This window comes from Ascaphus truei, chromosome 3 (assembly GCF_040206685.1).
Source record: "Ascaphus truei isolate aAscTru1 chromosome 3, aAscTru1.hap1, whole genome shotgun sequence".
NCBI lineage: Eukaryota > Metazoa > Chordata > Amphibia > Anura > Ascaphidae > Ascaphus > Ascaphus truei.
In genome coordinates, this window is record NC_134485.1 from 145799206 (window position 1) to 145816411 (window position 17206).

Below are 17206 nucleotides of genomic sequence, written 5' to 3' on the forward strand. Positions count from 1 at the left end.
ACTAACTGTGAATTCCGCATGTGTGACTGCGTGTGTGTGACTCTGCGTGTATGAGACTCTGCGTGTACGAGTGTGTGACTGTGTGTGAGTCATCACCGGAATCTCGGGGGACGCGTCTCTCGTTCTCGTTCACGGCTCCTCTCCTCCACCTCGGTCACTGGCACACATGTGCAGAGGCCCGCGGCCTGCACAGAGGCCCGTGGCCATGCGCAGAGGCGAAGGGCACGCGCCCGTTAGCAGTGTGACGTCACTTTTGTTGAGATTTTTCATTACAAGGCAATGCATGATTTCCCATGAAAACCCTGTAGGCCATGGGTGCTGAGACTGGGGGGCGCTATATTTTGTGGGGGCGGGGGGGCACGGCAGTTATAGAGGTCCCACGGTCTAGCCCAGGCATTTAAATTAAATGCTGGAGGACCGTACGAGTCCTCTATAACAACACTTACCTTCCTTTCCAGCGATGCGTCGTCATGGTAACCCGGCATCAAATGACTCTGCGGGGTCACATAACGTCACTTTACCATGGCAACGTGATGTCACATGACCCCACACGTCATTTGATGCAGGGGGGGAGGGCGCGAGGTGCCGAGGAGAGCAGGCAGGGGTGCGCACAGGGAAAATTTGCGCACCCCTGCCATAGGCGCCAGCAAAGAAGTTTAACTTAAAGAAATGATATAAATATATATCACATAAAATACCAGTCACCTTAAAGCAATAATACTGTTGCGTGGTATCGTTGGACTTTTAGTTTTTCACCGAGAATTAGTATTAATGCTAAAAACATAATTCCATTGCATAGTTTTACTTTATTTCCTAAGAAAGTGCTCTATGGAAGAGAATATTTACTTTATTGCATACAATATACTGTAAATCTCTCACCCCGCATTTCCCATATCTATTTGTAGCTTTTTTTTTTTTTTAAAGAGAAACACTTAGTGAAGATTTCTTCAGGAAGTTCTTTGGATTCACAAGTTAAACTGTAACGGAGTCCTATTTGTAGGGGTTTGATGGTAGAGTCCGGCATGGGTCAACCTATCTGTTTTTTCTTGTGCTGAATGGTTGATCTGCTGACTCCAGGTCTTGGTGCCGCTTTGGATGACAGAAAAACAACAGGCAGTAACTTTCTGTACCATATGCCCTCTTGCCCTGTTCTCTATCTAATGTAGTTTTCCTAAAACATTGACTAATAGTGTTTTTTAATATATGCTGCTGCCAGTGAAGTTGCTACTGTACATTTTAGATCATGTATTTTCAAAACTACTATTAGGGACCATATTTTGTGTTGGATTAGAAAATATGAGGAAAGTCCATGTTGCTTTCCATTAGATACATTTTCTTTAATAGGGTTGATGCTGTTTTTTGCACTAGATTTGCCAAGGTTTTGCAGTTGGGACACTTTGATAAACTTTATCCTTGACATCAGGTGGTATTTTGTATCAAAGATACAATAAATCCCTAAAAAACAAGTAGTGTTTAGCTTTCAGAGGAACTACTGATAAAAAAAGAACAGCCTTCAATATGGAGTAGAATTTTGGGCTTCACTCCATAGAAAAGACATTAAGGAACTAGAGAAAGTGCGGAGAAGAGCCACCAAATGAATAAAGCGGATGGATAATCTGATTTATGAGGAGAAGCTAGCTAAATTAGATTTGTTTACATTAGAAAAGAGGTGTCTAAGGGGGGATGTGATATATACAAATATATTCGTAACAATACAAGGAGCTTTGAAAATAACTATTCATCCCAAGGGCAGTACAAACGTCACTGTTCATTCCTTAAGGTTGGAGGAAAGGAGATTTCACCAGTAACAAAAGAAAGGTTTTTTTTTTTTTACAGTCAGGGCAGATAAAATGTGGAATTCATTACCCATAGAAAAAAGGTTGGACATCTTTTTAGAAAGGAAAGGTATACAGGGATATACCAAATAAGTAAACATGGGAAGGATGTTGATCCACGGAGTAATCTGATTGCCAATATTTGGAGTCAGGGAGGAATTTATTTTTCCCCTTATGAGATATCTTTGGATGATATTTCACTGGGGTTTTTTTGGTTGCCTTCCTCTGGATCAATATACTGTAAGTACAAATATAGGATAAAGTATCTGTGGTCCAATTTAGCATAGGTTGAACTTGATGGACATATGTATTTTTTCAACCTCATCTACTATGTATGTAACTATTGTGACAAACGGCTTACTCCAGGGCTCTGCCGTCTGTCCAGGACTGTTAGAACACGGTCTTTTAGGGTAGGTTAAATGACGAGGCGTAACATGCTGTTCCTTTAAACAGGCTACTGCCTGGTTTATTCAGTCCCAGGCACTGAGACTGCCACACTGCATACAAAAGACAACACAAGCAAAACAAAACCCTGCTCACCTGAGCAATAACTTAACTGAGGTTCACCCTGACTGGGGTTGGAGTGGCTTATCCGCTTCCAACAAACAAAAATAAGGAACTTTGCCATTTGATAAAGGAACAGAATGATTTAACCTGTTTGGGGAGAGGCTTTTCCCCTCTCTGCTTCCAGCAGCCTTCCAGCCTCCAGTCTCTTGGGGGAGAGGGGAGAGGAACCAGGAAATCAGCCTTTAATACCTGATTTCTATCTAGCAGGACAGGTGACAGAAATCAGGCAGCAGACAAAATCTGGTCTGGATCCCTCATCCCTCAGTTCCAGCAACTGTCAAACTGTGGGATGGAGTGCATGTATTCTGAGGCTGCACTTTCCAGCCTAAACAGGATAGAAACTGTCCAGTATTCTGGGAGCCCTATATATGGAATTTATTACCATCCCCTGGTTTCTGTCACACTATGTAAATTGAGTGCCATAAATATTCACTTCAGGAAAACAGTTATCAAGAAAATAATTTCATGTAAAGATAGTGTCCATGGCATGTCTTAAAGATACGTTAAATTAAAAAAAAAATTGCAAGAGAAATTAGGAATTATACATCAGATCCTCACTCTATTACTTTAATATACTACAGTGCTAGTATTATTAAGAAAGTTGTAATACAAAAAGTATTTTAATTCGTGTTTCTTTAAAAAGTAAAACTGCTGAAAGGGTCCATGGTTAAGCATGAAGCTATTTCTAAATGTAGCTCTTTTCCCCCCACCCTATGGAAAATGTGGCGGCTACTGAGTGTGTGGTGCTTTACCTGTTGCTCACAGGAGGCCTGAACCTCCGCTGGTGGGAGCCCGGGGTGTATCTGATCCGTCTGTTGACAGCGCCTCCACCTGTGAGGGATCCTGACAGCGCCGGATAAACCCTTCACAGGACCCAATGCAATAAGATCACACACTTGTATTTAATAACAGTTTACTGAACACAGGTACAACTAGATATATCATTAGCCCACATACAATATAGGCCTCGCACAGCCGTAGCCCCACTGTGCTCTCCAACCGTAGTGTCCACCCCTGATGGGATTTCCCCAAATTACTGAGGGGCCCTTGGGCACCCAACCTCCCTGGTGTCCACAAGAGCCAACCCACCCGATGTGTGAGAAAGCGATGCCCACAGTAACTGAAAGTGTTATAGTTGGTGCACGTTGTGAGGTACCTGCCCAGTTGCTCCAGCACCCGGCTAAACAAAAGGGATCCACTGATCCAGCGATATCGATGTCACCGAAGCCTCCGCCTCTGTGTGGGGTGACCTTCAGTAGGAGGGTCTCACCTTTGATAGTCTATGATAGTGCGGTGGTGGTCCTGCTCGAGACCACAGTCCGCAAATCGCTGTGCGGCGTCTTCAAATGGCACTATACACTAACTGTATACAGCTACAGGGGAAATGTCCCTAGCTAGGGGTTTCCCTGTAGCAGTCACAATCTGATTAGGTGAGTGGGGCCTATCTTGGACCTAAAGGGTTAATCTGGCCTAGTCTGGATGCCACTGACACCCAAACCCTACCTTCCCTTTCTCTGTCCTGGCTCCCACTGTCAGAACCCCAACTGTCAGAATTCTAACTGCCATTCATCTCTCCGCCCTATTGGTTACCTGGCAACATGTGGTCTGCAGCCCGTGAGGCTGCTGAGAATTATAGTTCCCCTGTTGTGCTATACTCCTAATGGCCGCCACTTGCGCTTGCTACTGCACATCCCCCACCTGCACTCACCCCAGCCTCTGCTGCCTATGGAAAGGTAAGGAGAGAAACAGGGGAACAGAGGGACCCAGGCTATACAAATAATAATAAAAAAACAATTCAGGTAGGCCTTGGTTGAACCTTTTGTCAGAGCTGAGATATGTACAGCCTATGAGGCAGCCTTTCTTTTGTAGAAAAATTAGCAACTTATAACGTAAGCTTACTAAAAGAGTGGAAAAGCAGTAAAAATGTATTTTGTTTAAATGATCGCTATCTCTCATAACACAGCAGTTTTTTTGCCCTGATACAGTATATTATGTAATTACCTCCATGATTTTCTGAAACAAATCATGGCTATAAATCTAAATTTGATTTATTAAGGGTTCCTTAAGTCTTGCCAAGAATAATTCCAGCACAGAGTTAAAACAAATAAAAAATAAAAACTCTTTCTTCCGTGTAGCTCTGGTTCACACAGATTTCTATGAGTTAATGGTTATTTGTACAGTATCTCTAGCATTATTTAGCTCTGAGTTGCTGCTTTTTTGGTAAAGATGTAGCCAGACGTACTGTTTTCAGTGCCACAATTACATGCAGCAGTCGGACCGCACTGCAGCCGCACTGATTCAGTGCCCTGAAAACAGTAAGTGGCCTGGGAGCATTAACTCTTCAGGGTCCCTGCTTCGGAATAGGACCTTGCAGCGTTAATCCTGTTGGGCCATCAACCGATACAAACCATCTTGATGAGCTGAGTAACCTTCTCCGTCTCTGTGTGCCGTCCACAGCAGCTATGAAGGTAAGAATCAGTCTGTCCCAACCCCCTGGATGATGTTGATGCGTTTATATGTGGTCTAAGACATTTGGTCATGGCCGCTTCGCTGCGACCCCTCCCGCTGTGGAATTTGCCGCTGACAGCCACTTTGCCGCTACGGTAAATACCTGAACCCCCCTATCCTAAGCCCTTACCCTAAAACCCCTACCCAAAGTCCTTGCCCTAAAACCTCCTACCCTAACCACTAAAACCCTTCAATTCATCCCCTACTCTAAGCACTAAAACCCCATATATTAACCCCCTACCCTAAACAGTATAAAACTTACCTTAGAAGTGGCCAGCGGCAGAGGGTCTGTATACGGCCGAACGCCAGCGTTGATTTGGTTGTGGCGAAACGGCTGTAACCAAATGTCCCTTTCCGCAAATATAGGTCTGTACATCATGAGGGGGAACCATATTCAGTCATCTACGTCATCAAGGAGGCAGTACAGGAAATTTTAAATGATTTAAGTGTAGGATTAACGGGGTCCCATTCAGAAGCAGAGACCCTCACAACGTTAATTCTCTTGGGCCACAAAACGTACTGTTTTTGGTGCCGCGGACGTGCTGTGGATTTCAGCGGCAACGAAAACAGTAACTCTGGCTACCCACTTCCGAATATGTAATTCTTAGTTAATATAGCGGAATTCCCCAAAAATATTGCTGCAATTCCAATTTTCGATAATAACATTTTTTAATACAGCAATATCAAAGTTAGGCCACTTGGGATGTTTTTCGAACGAACATGACCATTGAAGTCAAGTCTTTTAGGTTCTGTTTGTTTTTATTTTTGGACTATCTGACTACAGTAAGTAATGCTTTTGTAGGGTTTAAAGTGAAACAGGTGTATTACAGGCGCCAAAATGATAAAGGATATATCACACCAAATGCAGGGCCAAGGTGAGGCTCAGGATAGATGAGTTGTACTTGAAAAAGAAGAAGACAAAAATACAAAACATAGCGTAATACTGTGGATATATAGGACGAACAACATACAAGACTAAAAACTAACAGCTGAGATCAAGGTGAAAATTATTAAAAAACATTTAATGAAACATCTAATCAATTACTATGACAGTGGACATAAGAAAAATAAAAATAAAAAAATGCACAGAATAATAAAATGACCAATTGGTTAATGGTTAGGACCACCTCACTGCGACACCGGGTGAAATGCGGTGGTCCTAACCATTAACCAATTGGTCGTTTTATTATTCTGTGCATTTTTTTATTTGTCTTATGTCCACTGTCATAGTAATTGATTACATGTTTCATTAAATGTTTTTTAATAATTTTCACCTTGATCTCAGCTGTTAGTTTTTAGTCTTGTATGTTGTTCGTCCTATATATCCACAGTATTACGCTATGTTTTGTATTTTTGTCTTCTTCTTTTTCAAGTACAACTCATCTATCCTGAGCCTCACCTTGGCCCTGCATTTGGTGTGATATATCCTTTATCATTTTGGCGCCTGTAATACACCTGTTTCACTTTGTATCTCATTCTGACCAGGGGGTCAGTTTTAGTATTTAGGCAGCCCCTGCAAAGAGTCCAATCTACTTTGCAAGGTTTTTACTCTGTATTTACATAGAGTGTACCTATTATCTAGTTAGCGCTCACCTGCTCTGTGTTTCCTTTTGTAGGGTTTAGCTTTTAGAACTATTTACTTGTTAAGTGTTAATGTCACAGTCTTTGAAGTGAATGATCCTGCTAGAATCCCAGTGTAAGTCACTATAGGTCATATTTACTAAGTGGTGTGCCCTAAAACACCACCCAGCACTGGAAGATACCCTCTTTTACTTAAATGTGCTGTAAGGTGTCGTGTGTAATAGCATCTCTTGGTAAAGATGGGCCTATATCTCCCTGTACCTACGGTACCAACAATTATATTGTAAGGTGTATATGCTTAGATTGGGTCCATGCCTCAAGTAGCTTACTTCTGCAAGTACAATCCTGAACTGGTTAAAGTGAAAGTAATTAATGTGTCCATTTAATCCTGGGTCTGTCTTATTCGTTTTGAGTGCATGTACCTTGGCAGATGTGTCACAGACCTGTAACTTCCCATTAATTTTTAGTGTCACACTTATTGGGAGTCTCAATTATTTCTAGCATCAGTGGTCCCATAGGCTTTAAGGAAGTCTTAGTTTTTAAAGTAAGTATTTTTCAATTACGATCACATATTTTGCCGGATGCTAAAAACATTGTTTCCTTTGGTCCCTGGACGTTGATATTTAAAGTATGATCTATTTCTATTGAGCTTTTGGAGAGCTAGTGCACTGTAAGCTGTATCTAAACCAGATTGGAAAATATATAACAAAACCAGATTCACAAAGAACTCCACCAAATGACATGCTAAATGAATTCTGAAGGTCAAATGTAAATATGTTGGATTTATAGCTTAGGGAAAGCAAATATTTAGAATTTAAAGCATGGTTTAATTTCAGAGTGCTAACATTTTGGTGGGATTTGAAAGACATGCCCTGTGTGTTTTAAAACATTCCCAAACAAAACTGAGTTTATAAAGAAGAAAAAAACTTGTTGAAAAAGAAAAATAATGAAAAAATGCTTTCCAGGCTTAATTAATTGTTACTTCAATGTCTTAATTTTATCTTGTAGGACCCCCAAAAAATGTAAGCATATGTTGATGAATGTTTAAAGGTTTAGTGATCTTTGTTTAGAGTTTTGTTTGTTTGGTTCATCTCAATCAAATACTTTGCCATTAAAAAATGTCTTGCTGCTGCTTACGGAAACTTTTTTCCCCTTAGGCTGCTATCCATGTCCTGGGCCGAATATGAATCCTATTGCTCTTGGAAGTCGCTGGCTTGCTTATGCAGAAAACAAGGTAAGAACAGGCTTGGTGAGGGAATGTATTCAGTGTAACAGTGAACCAATATTAGCAGACTTGATGAAATGGTGTCAGTAGTGGAGTGATTTGATTGCCCATCATTGATCGATATTAAAGTATGCAATCCCATTCTCTCTAGAAGTAATAGACTTTTAGGATCAGACTATATGTTGTCACACCGATATAAGTTGTTCAGGTTAACTACAACATCTTGTTCATCATTTTTTGTTAGGCACCAATAAAACATCACATTAGTATGAATGGAACAATATATAAAAAAAAATCAGGACCTGTATTAAAGTCTCAAAAATATCAAATATTCTCAAGGTAATATTCTCACAACCCACTGTCAGTAAATGAGTCTTTTGGTGTGTTTTAATTCTCCAGAGGTTTTGGGATATTGGTAAAGAAATTAAAATTGGATTTTTATCGGATAATAATGTTGTGCCTTTTCAAATCCGAATATGTAACGTTAATAAATACTGTATGTGCATTTGAGTGACTCTAATTGAAAGCATCCAAAGGCCTGTTAGGCGTTAATGCCACAGTCTGACTTGATACCGGTTCCATAATGCTTACCTATTTACATGTCTGAGATCAGTAACCTAGAAACATAAGGTTATAAAGGAAATTTGTCATATCTACATTAGTAGCCTCAGGCAGATTCAGGGCTAAGTTGACCTTTTCACAATTTCCAGTTGGTCTTTTACAGAGGGCTTTATCATCCTTCCCAAACAGTGGGGTAATAGCCTGTGAAACATATAGAATGCTCCTAATGTGTGCTAATCATCAGAATCATTTCACCTGATTGAAGTGAAGCCATCAGCCATTTGTTCAGGAGGTTTTCTGCCCAGACTATGATGCTTCCTGTGTTACTCAGTTTGCCTAAAGTACATCTGAGATTTTCTCCCCATCACTCATTCATATTTTGGCCCATAATACAGATTCCTTTCTTTTTAACTCCATTTGGCCAATAGCGTGAAATTTGTTTCAGTGCCACAGTTGTATACATGTTTGTTCACATCTGTAATTTATTTCTCTTGAGGGCTGGAGACATTCAAGAAGAACGGATATAACTGTTGTTTTTGACATCATAAACATATCATCTCGCAGACCCCGCTGCACATGTACAATTGGTGGTATTGTGCAAGGAGCTAAGTGCTGCACATAGGAAAAACATTCTGCCGCCACTTACTGCAAAGCAAATGAGTACAGTAGGAGTGTAAATGGAAAGTTTTAACCTCATTTTTAATACTCAGAGGAAATCTTTTATTTAAAATGTTATGGGAATATTAAGCCGAAGCATTAGGAAGTAATGATATTAATGTAATCCCTGCTGGAGACCCTTCAGTGCATTTCGTGGTAGAACCTTACAGACCCGCCCTAGCAACTTCTTTGTCGCCACATCTCCCAGCTGAAAAACAGTGGTAGAACAGTTCATGAGACTTAGCATGAAAATCCACTTCTGCTAAAAAAAGCGAACAAATTCAGATTAGTTTGTGTTTGTTTTACACAAATCCAGGCATAAGCATTTTCTTATTATTTTATTACTCGATTGTTGTCATTATATTTATATCTTCATTATATTTTCTCACCCATGCTGTCGTTTTTTTATAACTTTGGTTTTATTGAGTTTTTCAGCAAAGAGCATGTACAACAGAATCTTCACCATACATTGTACAAAGCAATTGTGTTACAAACTAACATTTCTCACCAACAGGCATTGGGATACAGCTAACAGAAAAATAAAAAGAAAATAAAGGGGGGGGGGATGTAGGGGAGAGAGGGGACAGGGAAGGGGGGGGGGGGGAGGGTGGTGTGGTGCGGGAGTCAATCCCATTAGGACTAATAGAATCGTGGAGTTACAACTCCTAAAGGTTGTTATATCCTTAGCCCATCCAGGGGAACCTATCCACACGATGTCTTAGATACCCACTTCATGAGCCTGCCGAGGGTGTTCTTGGCACTATGTGTTCTGCGTGATTCCTACACTCAGCGTTATTCAAGGGAAAACGCATCTATTACTATCAAAGCAGGATAGTATCTCTTCCTACTCCCAGGATGTCCCTCTGGTCCAACCAAAGTGTCCAGGTTTTTAGATAAATTTCGCCAGTGTCATTAACTAGACTTGTTAATTTCTCCATCTGGCATACAAACCAAATTCTGTTCCGAATCTTGGGAATTAGGGGAATTTCGGGTTGCTTCCATAGTGCTGCGATCTCGCACCGAGTAGCTGTTGCGAAATAAGCAACTAGTTTATTACTTGATTTAGTCCACCCCAAGGACGGTCTGTTCAGCAGAAACCGCCACGGGTCCATGGAAATTTTAAGATTTAGAATCTTCTCAAGCCAATCTCTGATTTTTCGCCAAAGCGGTCTAATCCTCGGGCAAGACCACAGCATATGTAGCAAATCAGCCGTTGCTCCGCACTGTCTAGGGCACAGGGGGGAGTACCCTGGTACGAATTTAGATAATTTCAAGGGAGTGTGATACCATCGCATTAAAACTTTATATGCGTTTTCCCTTAAAGTTGTGCATATAGAGCTCTTGGCAGATGCCGTAATTATTCTAGCCCACTCTTCAGTCTCTAGAACTTCACCTAGATCTCTCTCCCACTGATCCATGTACCTCAGTTTGTGGTCAGCTTGTACTCCTGAACCGAGCACCTCTTTGTACAACAGCGATATGAGTCCCCTGGTATCCGTCTCAACTAGACAGAGCTTTTCAAACTTGGTTAGTGGGGGTCGTGGGGTAACGCTAATGTAAAATGCTCGCAGTTGGAGAAATCTAAATATTTCTGAGGGGGGGATGTTTGATTCCTCTCTAATTTGTGCAAAGGGCTTCATATCTTTGCTCCCCTCTAGATCTCGGAGTCTATGTATGCCTAATTGCTTCCAAATTGAAAATTCCTTTCTGTACAGGCCTGGAGCAAAATCCGGGTTGCCCCATAATGGAGTCATCAGAGATCCTCTAGATAGCAGATTACATTTACTTTTATTGGCCTCCCAGATAGCCAGCGAGTTCGCCACTGAGGCCAGCGGCTTATTCAGCAGCTTCAAGGCTGTTTTGGGTAACCATATCAAGCTTTTTAACTCTATTGGGGAGCAAGCTTCACTTTCCAATGCAACCCACCTTTTCGAATCCGGGTTTACGTGCCATTGGGAGATTTGGCTTAATTGTGCCGCTTTGTAATAAGATAGCAGACAAGGTACCGCCAGGCCCCCTTCCAATGTTGGCTTTTTTAGAATCATACCCTTTACTCTCGGTTTTTTTCCTTCCCATATGAATTTGGATATAGCAGACTGAAGTGAGAGTATATCCGTCAGTCTGAGTGGCACCGGTAATGTCTGGAACAAATATAGTATGCGTGGGAGGAGAGTCATCTTTATACTATGTATCCGCCCGATCCATGAGATTTTAAAAGACGCTTTTTTCTTTTTTCATTTTATTAAACGTTGAATTGACTGGGGTTAAAAGAATTGTCTTGCTTTGTCTCAAAAATTATAACTGTTGTGGAGATTTAAAGAACCCCTTTTCCAACTATCTTAAGTTTGCCTCTGTTTTCTCAAGCACAGGTCAGTAAGTGCCTCACATTGCTACACAGTCTTGTGTTGTATAACATTGTGGGCTATGTTACTAAGCAGTGTTACTCCAAAAAACACCTTCCAGCACAGCTTAGTAACTATGATCCTTTATGACCCATTCAAGGGAATGAGGCTGAAAGGTGTCTAACGGCACAGAAGGCGTTAAATATGGCCTTTTTATATTGTACAAAAAGAATGAATGCCTCAGTGAAGAGCTCTTGATAATATGAATTATTATAAATTAATAATAATTAGAATGTCAATACATTGTAATACATAGTCCTGCTGGCTTATACATTGATGCAAGCACAATTGTTTTTTCTGTAATCTACCTGAATTGTGGTACAAACTCTGGGCACTCACCCAAACGATTGCTGAGGTGTCATCTTCCAATTACTCCATGGCTCTCTATTAGCTGACCGAGTGAGGCCCTCCCCAGCAGCCACATTGTTCTCCTGGACAAAGTATTTTTGTCTTGGAGTTTTAAAAGTTACATTTCTCTGCAACTGTGGGATCTGCAACTGTGGGATCTGCAACTGTGGGATTAAGGGATACAGATTATCTACAGGGTCTTCCTGTCTTAAATATAAGGGGGGGAAATTTGAGGTAAATTGGTGCTTTTGGTTTCTGGTTTATGGGGCAAAGGAGGATGTAGGCCTGTTTTTAGTATACTGTACCATGAAGTATCTTCTTTCTCATTGTCAGAGAAGTATTCAGTCCCATTCAAACTAATTTGTATATTTTTATTGGTTTGAAATAATTATATATTATATATGTTGCATATGAACTTTGTCAACCACATACTGAACTGCAGAGCCCACATACACAATTTATCACAAATTATACTGGGGGTTGTGGGTATCAAATGGATGCATTCTGTCTTTGGAATAGTCTTCTCCAAATGTTAATTTATCAGGAGAAGTGGTCATACAGTATGGTGTAACTGGTGGTGTTGTAAAGGAGTTATTAACGTATAGTATATTGCATACAGTACATACAGTATAGACTAGACCAGGGGAGTGCAAACTTTTTTCCCTGTGCACCCCTGCCAGCAGTTCCCCTCTGTCCGCCCCCCCACCCCACTTACCTCGGCGGCGTCGTCATAACGTCACATTGCCATGGCAACGTGACGTTACATGACCTCGACGTTGCCATGGCGACGTGTGTTAGAAGCCGCCAGAGCAAACGTAAGTGAGGTTTACAGAGGCCTACGGCGCTTCCCCAGAACTTAATTTAAGTGCCTTCGGGAAACGCGCAGGGCCTCTGTAAGCCCCGCGCCCCCCGCAGTCAGTTGGGGGGCACGCCCCCCAGTTTGCGCACCGCTTGTCTAGACGCCCCCACTGTTTCAAGGGCCACTTATTTTCGTGCTGTTTTGCAGCTCCACGTGTGGTCTCTTCTTTAAAACGGTTTCAGTTTATTGTGTTTGTACAGTATCTTGAGAAAAGTCTTATAATAGGACCGAAACATTGATCTATGTAATAAAAAACATGTTTTCTGTATTCTGAGTTCCTGAGAGTACCTATATTTTCCCACAATTTTGTATTCTTTAATTACAGTTCACCCAGGCAAATGTGCATGTTGTTTTATGAGTGCCATCCTTTTTTGTATGCTAATATAATATAAATATAGAAGGACTGTCTCGCATAATTAGTATATAAAGCAGCAATCCCTCCTGTCCTTTTTTTTTTGTACCCACTTTTTTGTTACTGTATATTATAGTATATTTTGATATATTGATATATACTATACTATATATATATATATACTTAGACCAATAAACGTTATGTAAAAGATGCCGTTTGGCTCTGTCTTCCCAACACAAAGTTTTTGTTTTGTTGCACCCATGGCAAGTATCAATTGTATAATTATGTGCAGCAAGAAAAAAGCCATATTTTCCTAAAATACGGTTTCCCAGAGGAAAGCTAACTAAATCAAAATTAGCATCAATTAAGAGGGGAAACGCCATTATTAAATCATCTAGTAAATCAAATATTTATGTTGTACAAACAAAAGCTTAAAAACTTTTGATTATGTGAATTTTAATTTATTTGTGGTAATGTTGTGAGACTAAAAATCCCGCTTTGCAAAGTTTATGAATTCTTAATGGATGCGTGTATTGCTATTAAAAACCAAAATCATTCATGCACCAGTCTGGGTGGCACCCAGAAGATTATTCAAAAGGGAATAATTGTCTCAATTACACATTTTGTTTCTCTTTGTGGTTGGAAGTATATATTAAATGTCAATTATGTACACACATGCTTACACACTCCCATGGACCGTCATTTGTTCTAAACAACAGCAAATGTTTTGTGCAAATTGTTACAGAATTCTTGGATTAAGGCAAAATATTCTCACTGGTTCAATCTTCCCAGTATGAAAGGCACAATTTCCAAGATAGTTAGATTATTTCGCAAAATAGTTATACCTTTTAATAGACCGACCAGAGACGACTTTGTGGATGCAGTTAGCACGTCTCATCTGCACAAGATATTTGTGAGATCTCAAAAGAACCGCAAAAGACAAGGATTTCTGATTTTTTTTTTGAAGAAGAATTAACCAAATAACTTCTATAAAAAGTAATTTTAGAAGTGGCCAAAGTATTACACATTTAGTTGCAGATGTCTCAGGAGTGCTACAGCACAGACAAAATAAAGTAAGGAATTGTTGTGGACAGCAAAAAATGTTTGTGTAAAGGCTAGAGTTTTATTTAAGGTTTTAATTCAGCCAATAATCAGTTAATGGGGGGAAAAAAGTGCCCAAATCTCTTCCCTGTACAAGGTATAGCTCAGATACTGTGCAGTACCCATGAGTGTATTTGCATGTCATGACAGATCCCCAAACTTGCCTCATGTCATACAGATGTGGTCACCTGTGCTCTCCGCCTAGCTTTAGGAAAATCTGTAGCTATTTCACAGAAATGCTGCAACATTTCTGTGATATTTCTGCAGCCAGATTAATGGCCCATTAGATTAACACAGTGGGAGTCGCCGCCAGGGCTGCCAACAGAAATCATGGGGGGTGACTGGGTGACTGACTGCCTGTCTGGGTGGTTGACTGACTGACTGCCTGTCTGGGTGTGTGACTGACTGCCTTTGGTGACTGCCTGAGTGGGTTACTGACTGCCTGAGTGGGTGACTGACTGCCTGAGTGGGTGACTCATGACTGAGTGGCTGGGTGGGTGGGTGACTGATTGACTGAGTGCCTGGGTGGGTGACTGACGGAATGACTGCCTGGGTGGGTGTGTGACTGACTGACTGCCTTTGGTGACTGCCTGAGTGGGTGACTGACTGCCTGAGTGGGTGACTCATGACTGAGTGGCTGGGTGGGTGGGTGACTGACTGACTGAGTGCCTGGGTGGGTGACTGACTGAATGACTGCCTGGGTGGGTGGGTGACTGCCTGGGGGTTGACTGCCTGGGTGGCTGGTTTTTGACTGACTGCCTGAGTGGGTGGGTGACTGACTGACTGCCTGGGTGGGTGACTGACTGCCTGGGTGTGTGACCGACTGACTGCCCTTGACTGCCCCGTGACTGCCTGGGTGGCTGAACGACTGACTGGGTGGGTGCCTGCCTGCCTGCCTGGGTTGGGGACTGGGTGGGTGACTGGGTGGGTGATTGACTGCCTTTGACTGACTTGACTGGGTGGGAGCGTGGGTGGGTGACTGCATGCATGGGTACGTGGGTCGGTAGGTGACTGTGTACGTGCGTGCGTGCGTGGGTGGGTGGCCCCAATACATTTTAAAAAGACCTCCACCACATTTTAAAAAGACCCCCACCACCCCAATACATATACACAATACCCCCACCACCCCAATACATTTACAAATACCCCACCACTCCAGTACATATACAAAATACACCCACCACCCCAATACATATAAAATTCAGACTTACCTTGGGGAGGGCTGGTGGATGCGGAAGGGGGCTGGTGGAAGCGGAGGGGGGGCTAATGGATGCGGAGGGGGGCTAATGGATGCAGAGGGGGGGCAGTGGCACCCCCAACAACCCCCCCTCCCCCCGCTCAAACATGCCAGTGGGCGGCAGCGGTAACCGGGAGAGCACCAGGAGAGAACCGCTCCTGCCTGACCCACCTCCCCGATCAAGGAGGGAAGCGCACGAGGAGAGCGGGAAGTCCAGCGCGCCAACCGCCAGACTCGCTCCACCCCCCCGGTCCCATCTCAACAAACACCAGGCACCCCCCCCCCGTGCACGCCTACCACCTGCTCAAACCCCTGCGCACTCCTACCTCCCGCCCCCCCACACACCTACATCCCACGCACCTACCTCCCCCCATGCACCTACCTCCCCCCGTGCCTACCTCCCACGCCTTGCCGTGGGGATCAGGGGAGCACCAAAGCACCTGACTGAACCCCATTGGGGTTCCCGCCCCACGCGCGTGCCTACCTCCCCCCCGCACGCCTACTTCCCCCCCCATGCACGCCTCCCGCCCCCCCTATGCGTGCCTCCCACCCCTGGGTTTCAGGGAAGCGCCAAAGCGCCTGACTGAACCCCACTGTGGGCCTGGCCGCAACCGGCAGCAGGGCCCGGCCAAAGGTCCTACATCCCGCGCACTTACCTCCCCCCCATGCACCTACCTCCCCCCACGCACCTACCCCCCCACGCACCTACCTCCCCCCGCGCACCTACCCCCCAGCGCATCTACCTCCCGTGCCTGGCCTTGGGGATCGGGGGAGCACCAAAGCGCCTGACTGAACCCCATTGGGGTTCCCACCCCACGCGCGCGCCTACTTCCCCCACGTGAGCGCCTACCCCATGTGCACCTACCTCCCGCCCCCCCGTACGCGCCTACCTCCCGCCTCCCCCCCGTGCGTGCCTCCAGCCCCCCCTGTGTGTGCCTCCCGCCTCTGGGATTCGGGGGACCGCCAAAGCGCCTGACTGAACCCCACTGTGGGCCCGGCCGCAAACCGGCAGCAGGGCCCGGCCAGAGGTCGGGGAACGGCCGGGCCCCCCCAAGCCGGGACAATAACCCCGGCAGACCCCCCCTGTTTGCGGGCCTGGTCGCCGCAGTTCCACTCAAACGCATGGGACCCCTGCATTAGTTTGGCTGCCGAAATCTCACAGAAATGTTGCAGTGTTTCTGTGAGATAGCCAAAGATTTTCCTAGATTTCCTGGGCTAGCTGGAGAGCACGGGCGATCACATCTGTATGTCATACAGCGGTTAAGCTCCAGACAAGGCTTCTGGGTAGTGATGTACAAATGAGCACCCAGTCAACATATCATTTTCAGTGTCTTACCCACTTTATTATGTGGATTCTCCCAGAGTTTTTATCTGCTGCGTTAAATTGCTTATACAGCCGTCTGGGACAATGAAGATGCAAAATCTGTGGGCCCACTCAAAGACAGCTGTTTGCCCTTTTGGACTCTTCAGTTTTCACTTTGTCACTAATTCTGCAAGATGTATAGTTTGCAACCACTAGCAGCTTCACAATGTCAAATCGGTGATCAAGCTCAAACTGATGAGCCTAAAATAACGAAACAGCTGTCTTCACCCCGTGCGTTACAAACGCTGCTTGTTATTCCCAGTATACCTCCCCTCAGGTTTGGTTCGACTTGCACTCTCAGCATCCACAGTGATATACAGGCATACCCCGGTTTAAAGACACTCACTTTAAGTACACTCGCGAGTAAGTACATATCGCCCAATAGGCCAACTGCATCTCACGCATGCGCCTGTCGTCACGTCCTGAACAGCAATACCAGCTCCCTACCTGTACCGAAGCTGTGCACAAGCGGGGAGACTATAGAGCCTGTTACAAATGCGTTATTTACATCAGTTATGCATGTACAGTATATATGGATTGCAGTACAGTACATGCATCGATAAGTGGGAAAAAGGGAGTGCTTCACTTTAAGTACATTTTCACTTTACAT

At 43.6% G+C, this 17206-nt stretch overlaps 1 protein-coding gene and 1 long non-coding RNA gene across 4 annotated transcripts in view; one reads left to right on the forward strand and one right to left on the reverse strand.

Annotated features, from left to right (window-relative positions):
• The window catches only part of BCAS3 (BCAS3 microtubule associated cell migration factor), a 1601451-nt gene that overhangs the window by 261191 nt on the left and 1323054 nt on the right, over positions 1-17206 (forward strand). For both annotated transcript variants that reach the window (XM_075589630.1, XM_075589629.1), the window contains exon 10: positions 7649-7725. In XM_075589630.1, the coding sequence (XP_075445745.1) occupies positions 7649-7725 (77 nt within the window). The remainder of the gene's footprint in view (positions 1-7648; positions 7726-17206) is intronic.
• Positions 800-3928, reverse strand: LOC142490979 (uncharacterized). Of its 2 annotated transcripts, none has more exons than XR_012800195.1 (3): positions 3673-3928; positions 3155-3265; positions 800-1089 (listed from the first exon to the last, which is right to left on the reverse strand). It is a non-coding gene; the product is annotated as an uncharacterized LOC142490979 (long non-coding RNA). The 2 variants fall into 2 exon arrangements; XR_012800194.1 differs by having other exon boundaries at positions 3559-3928.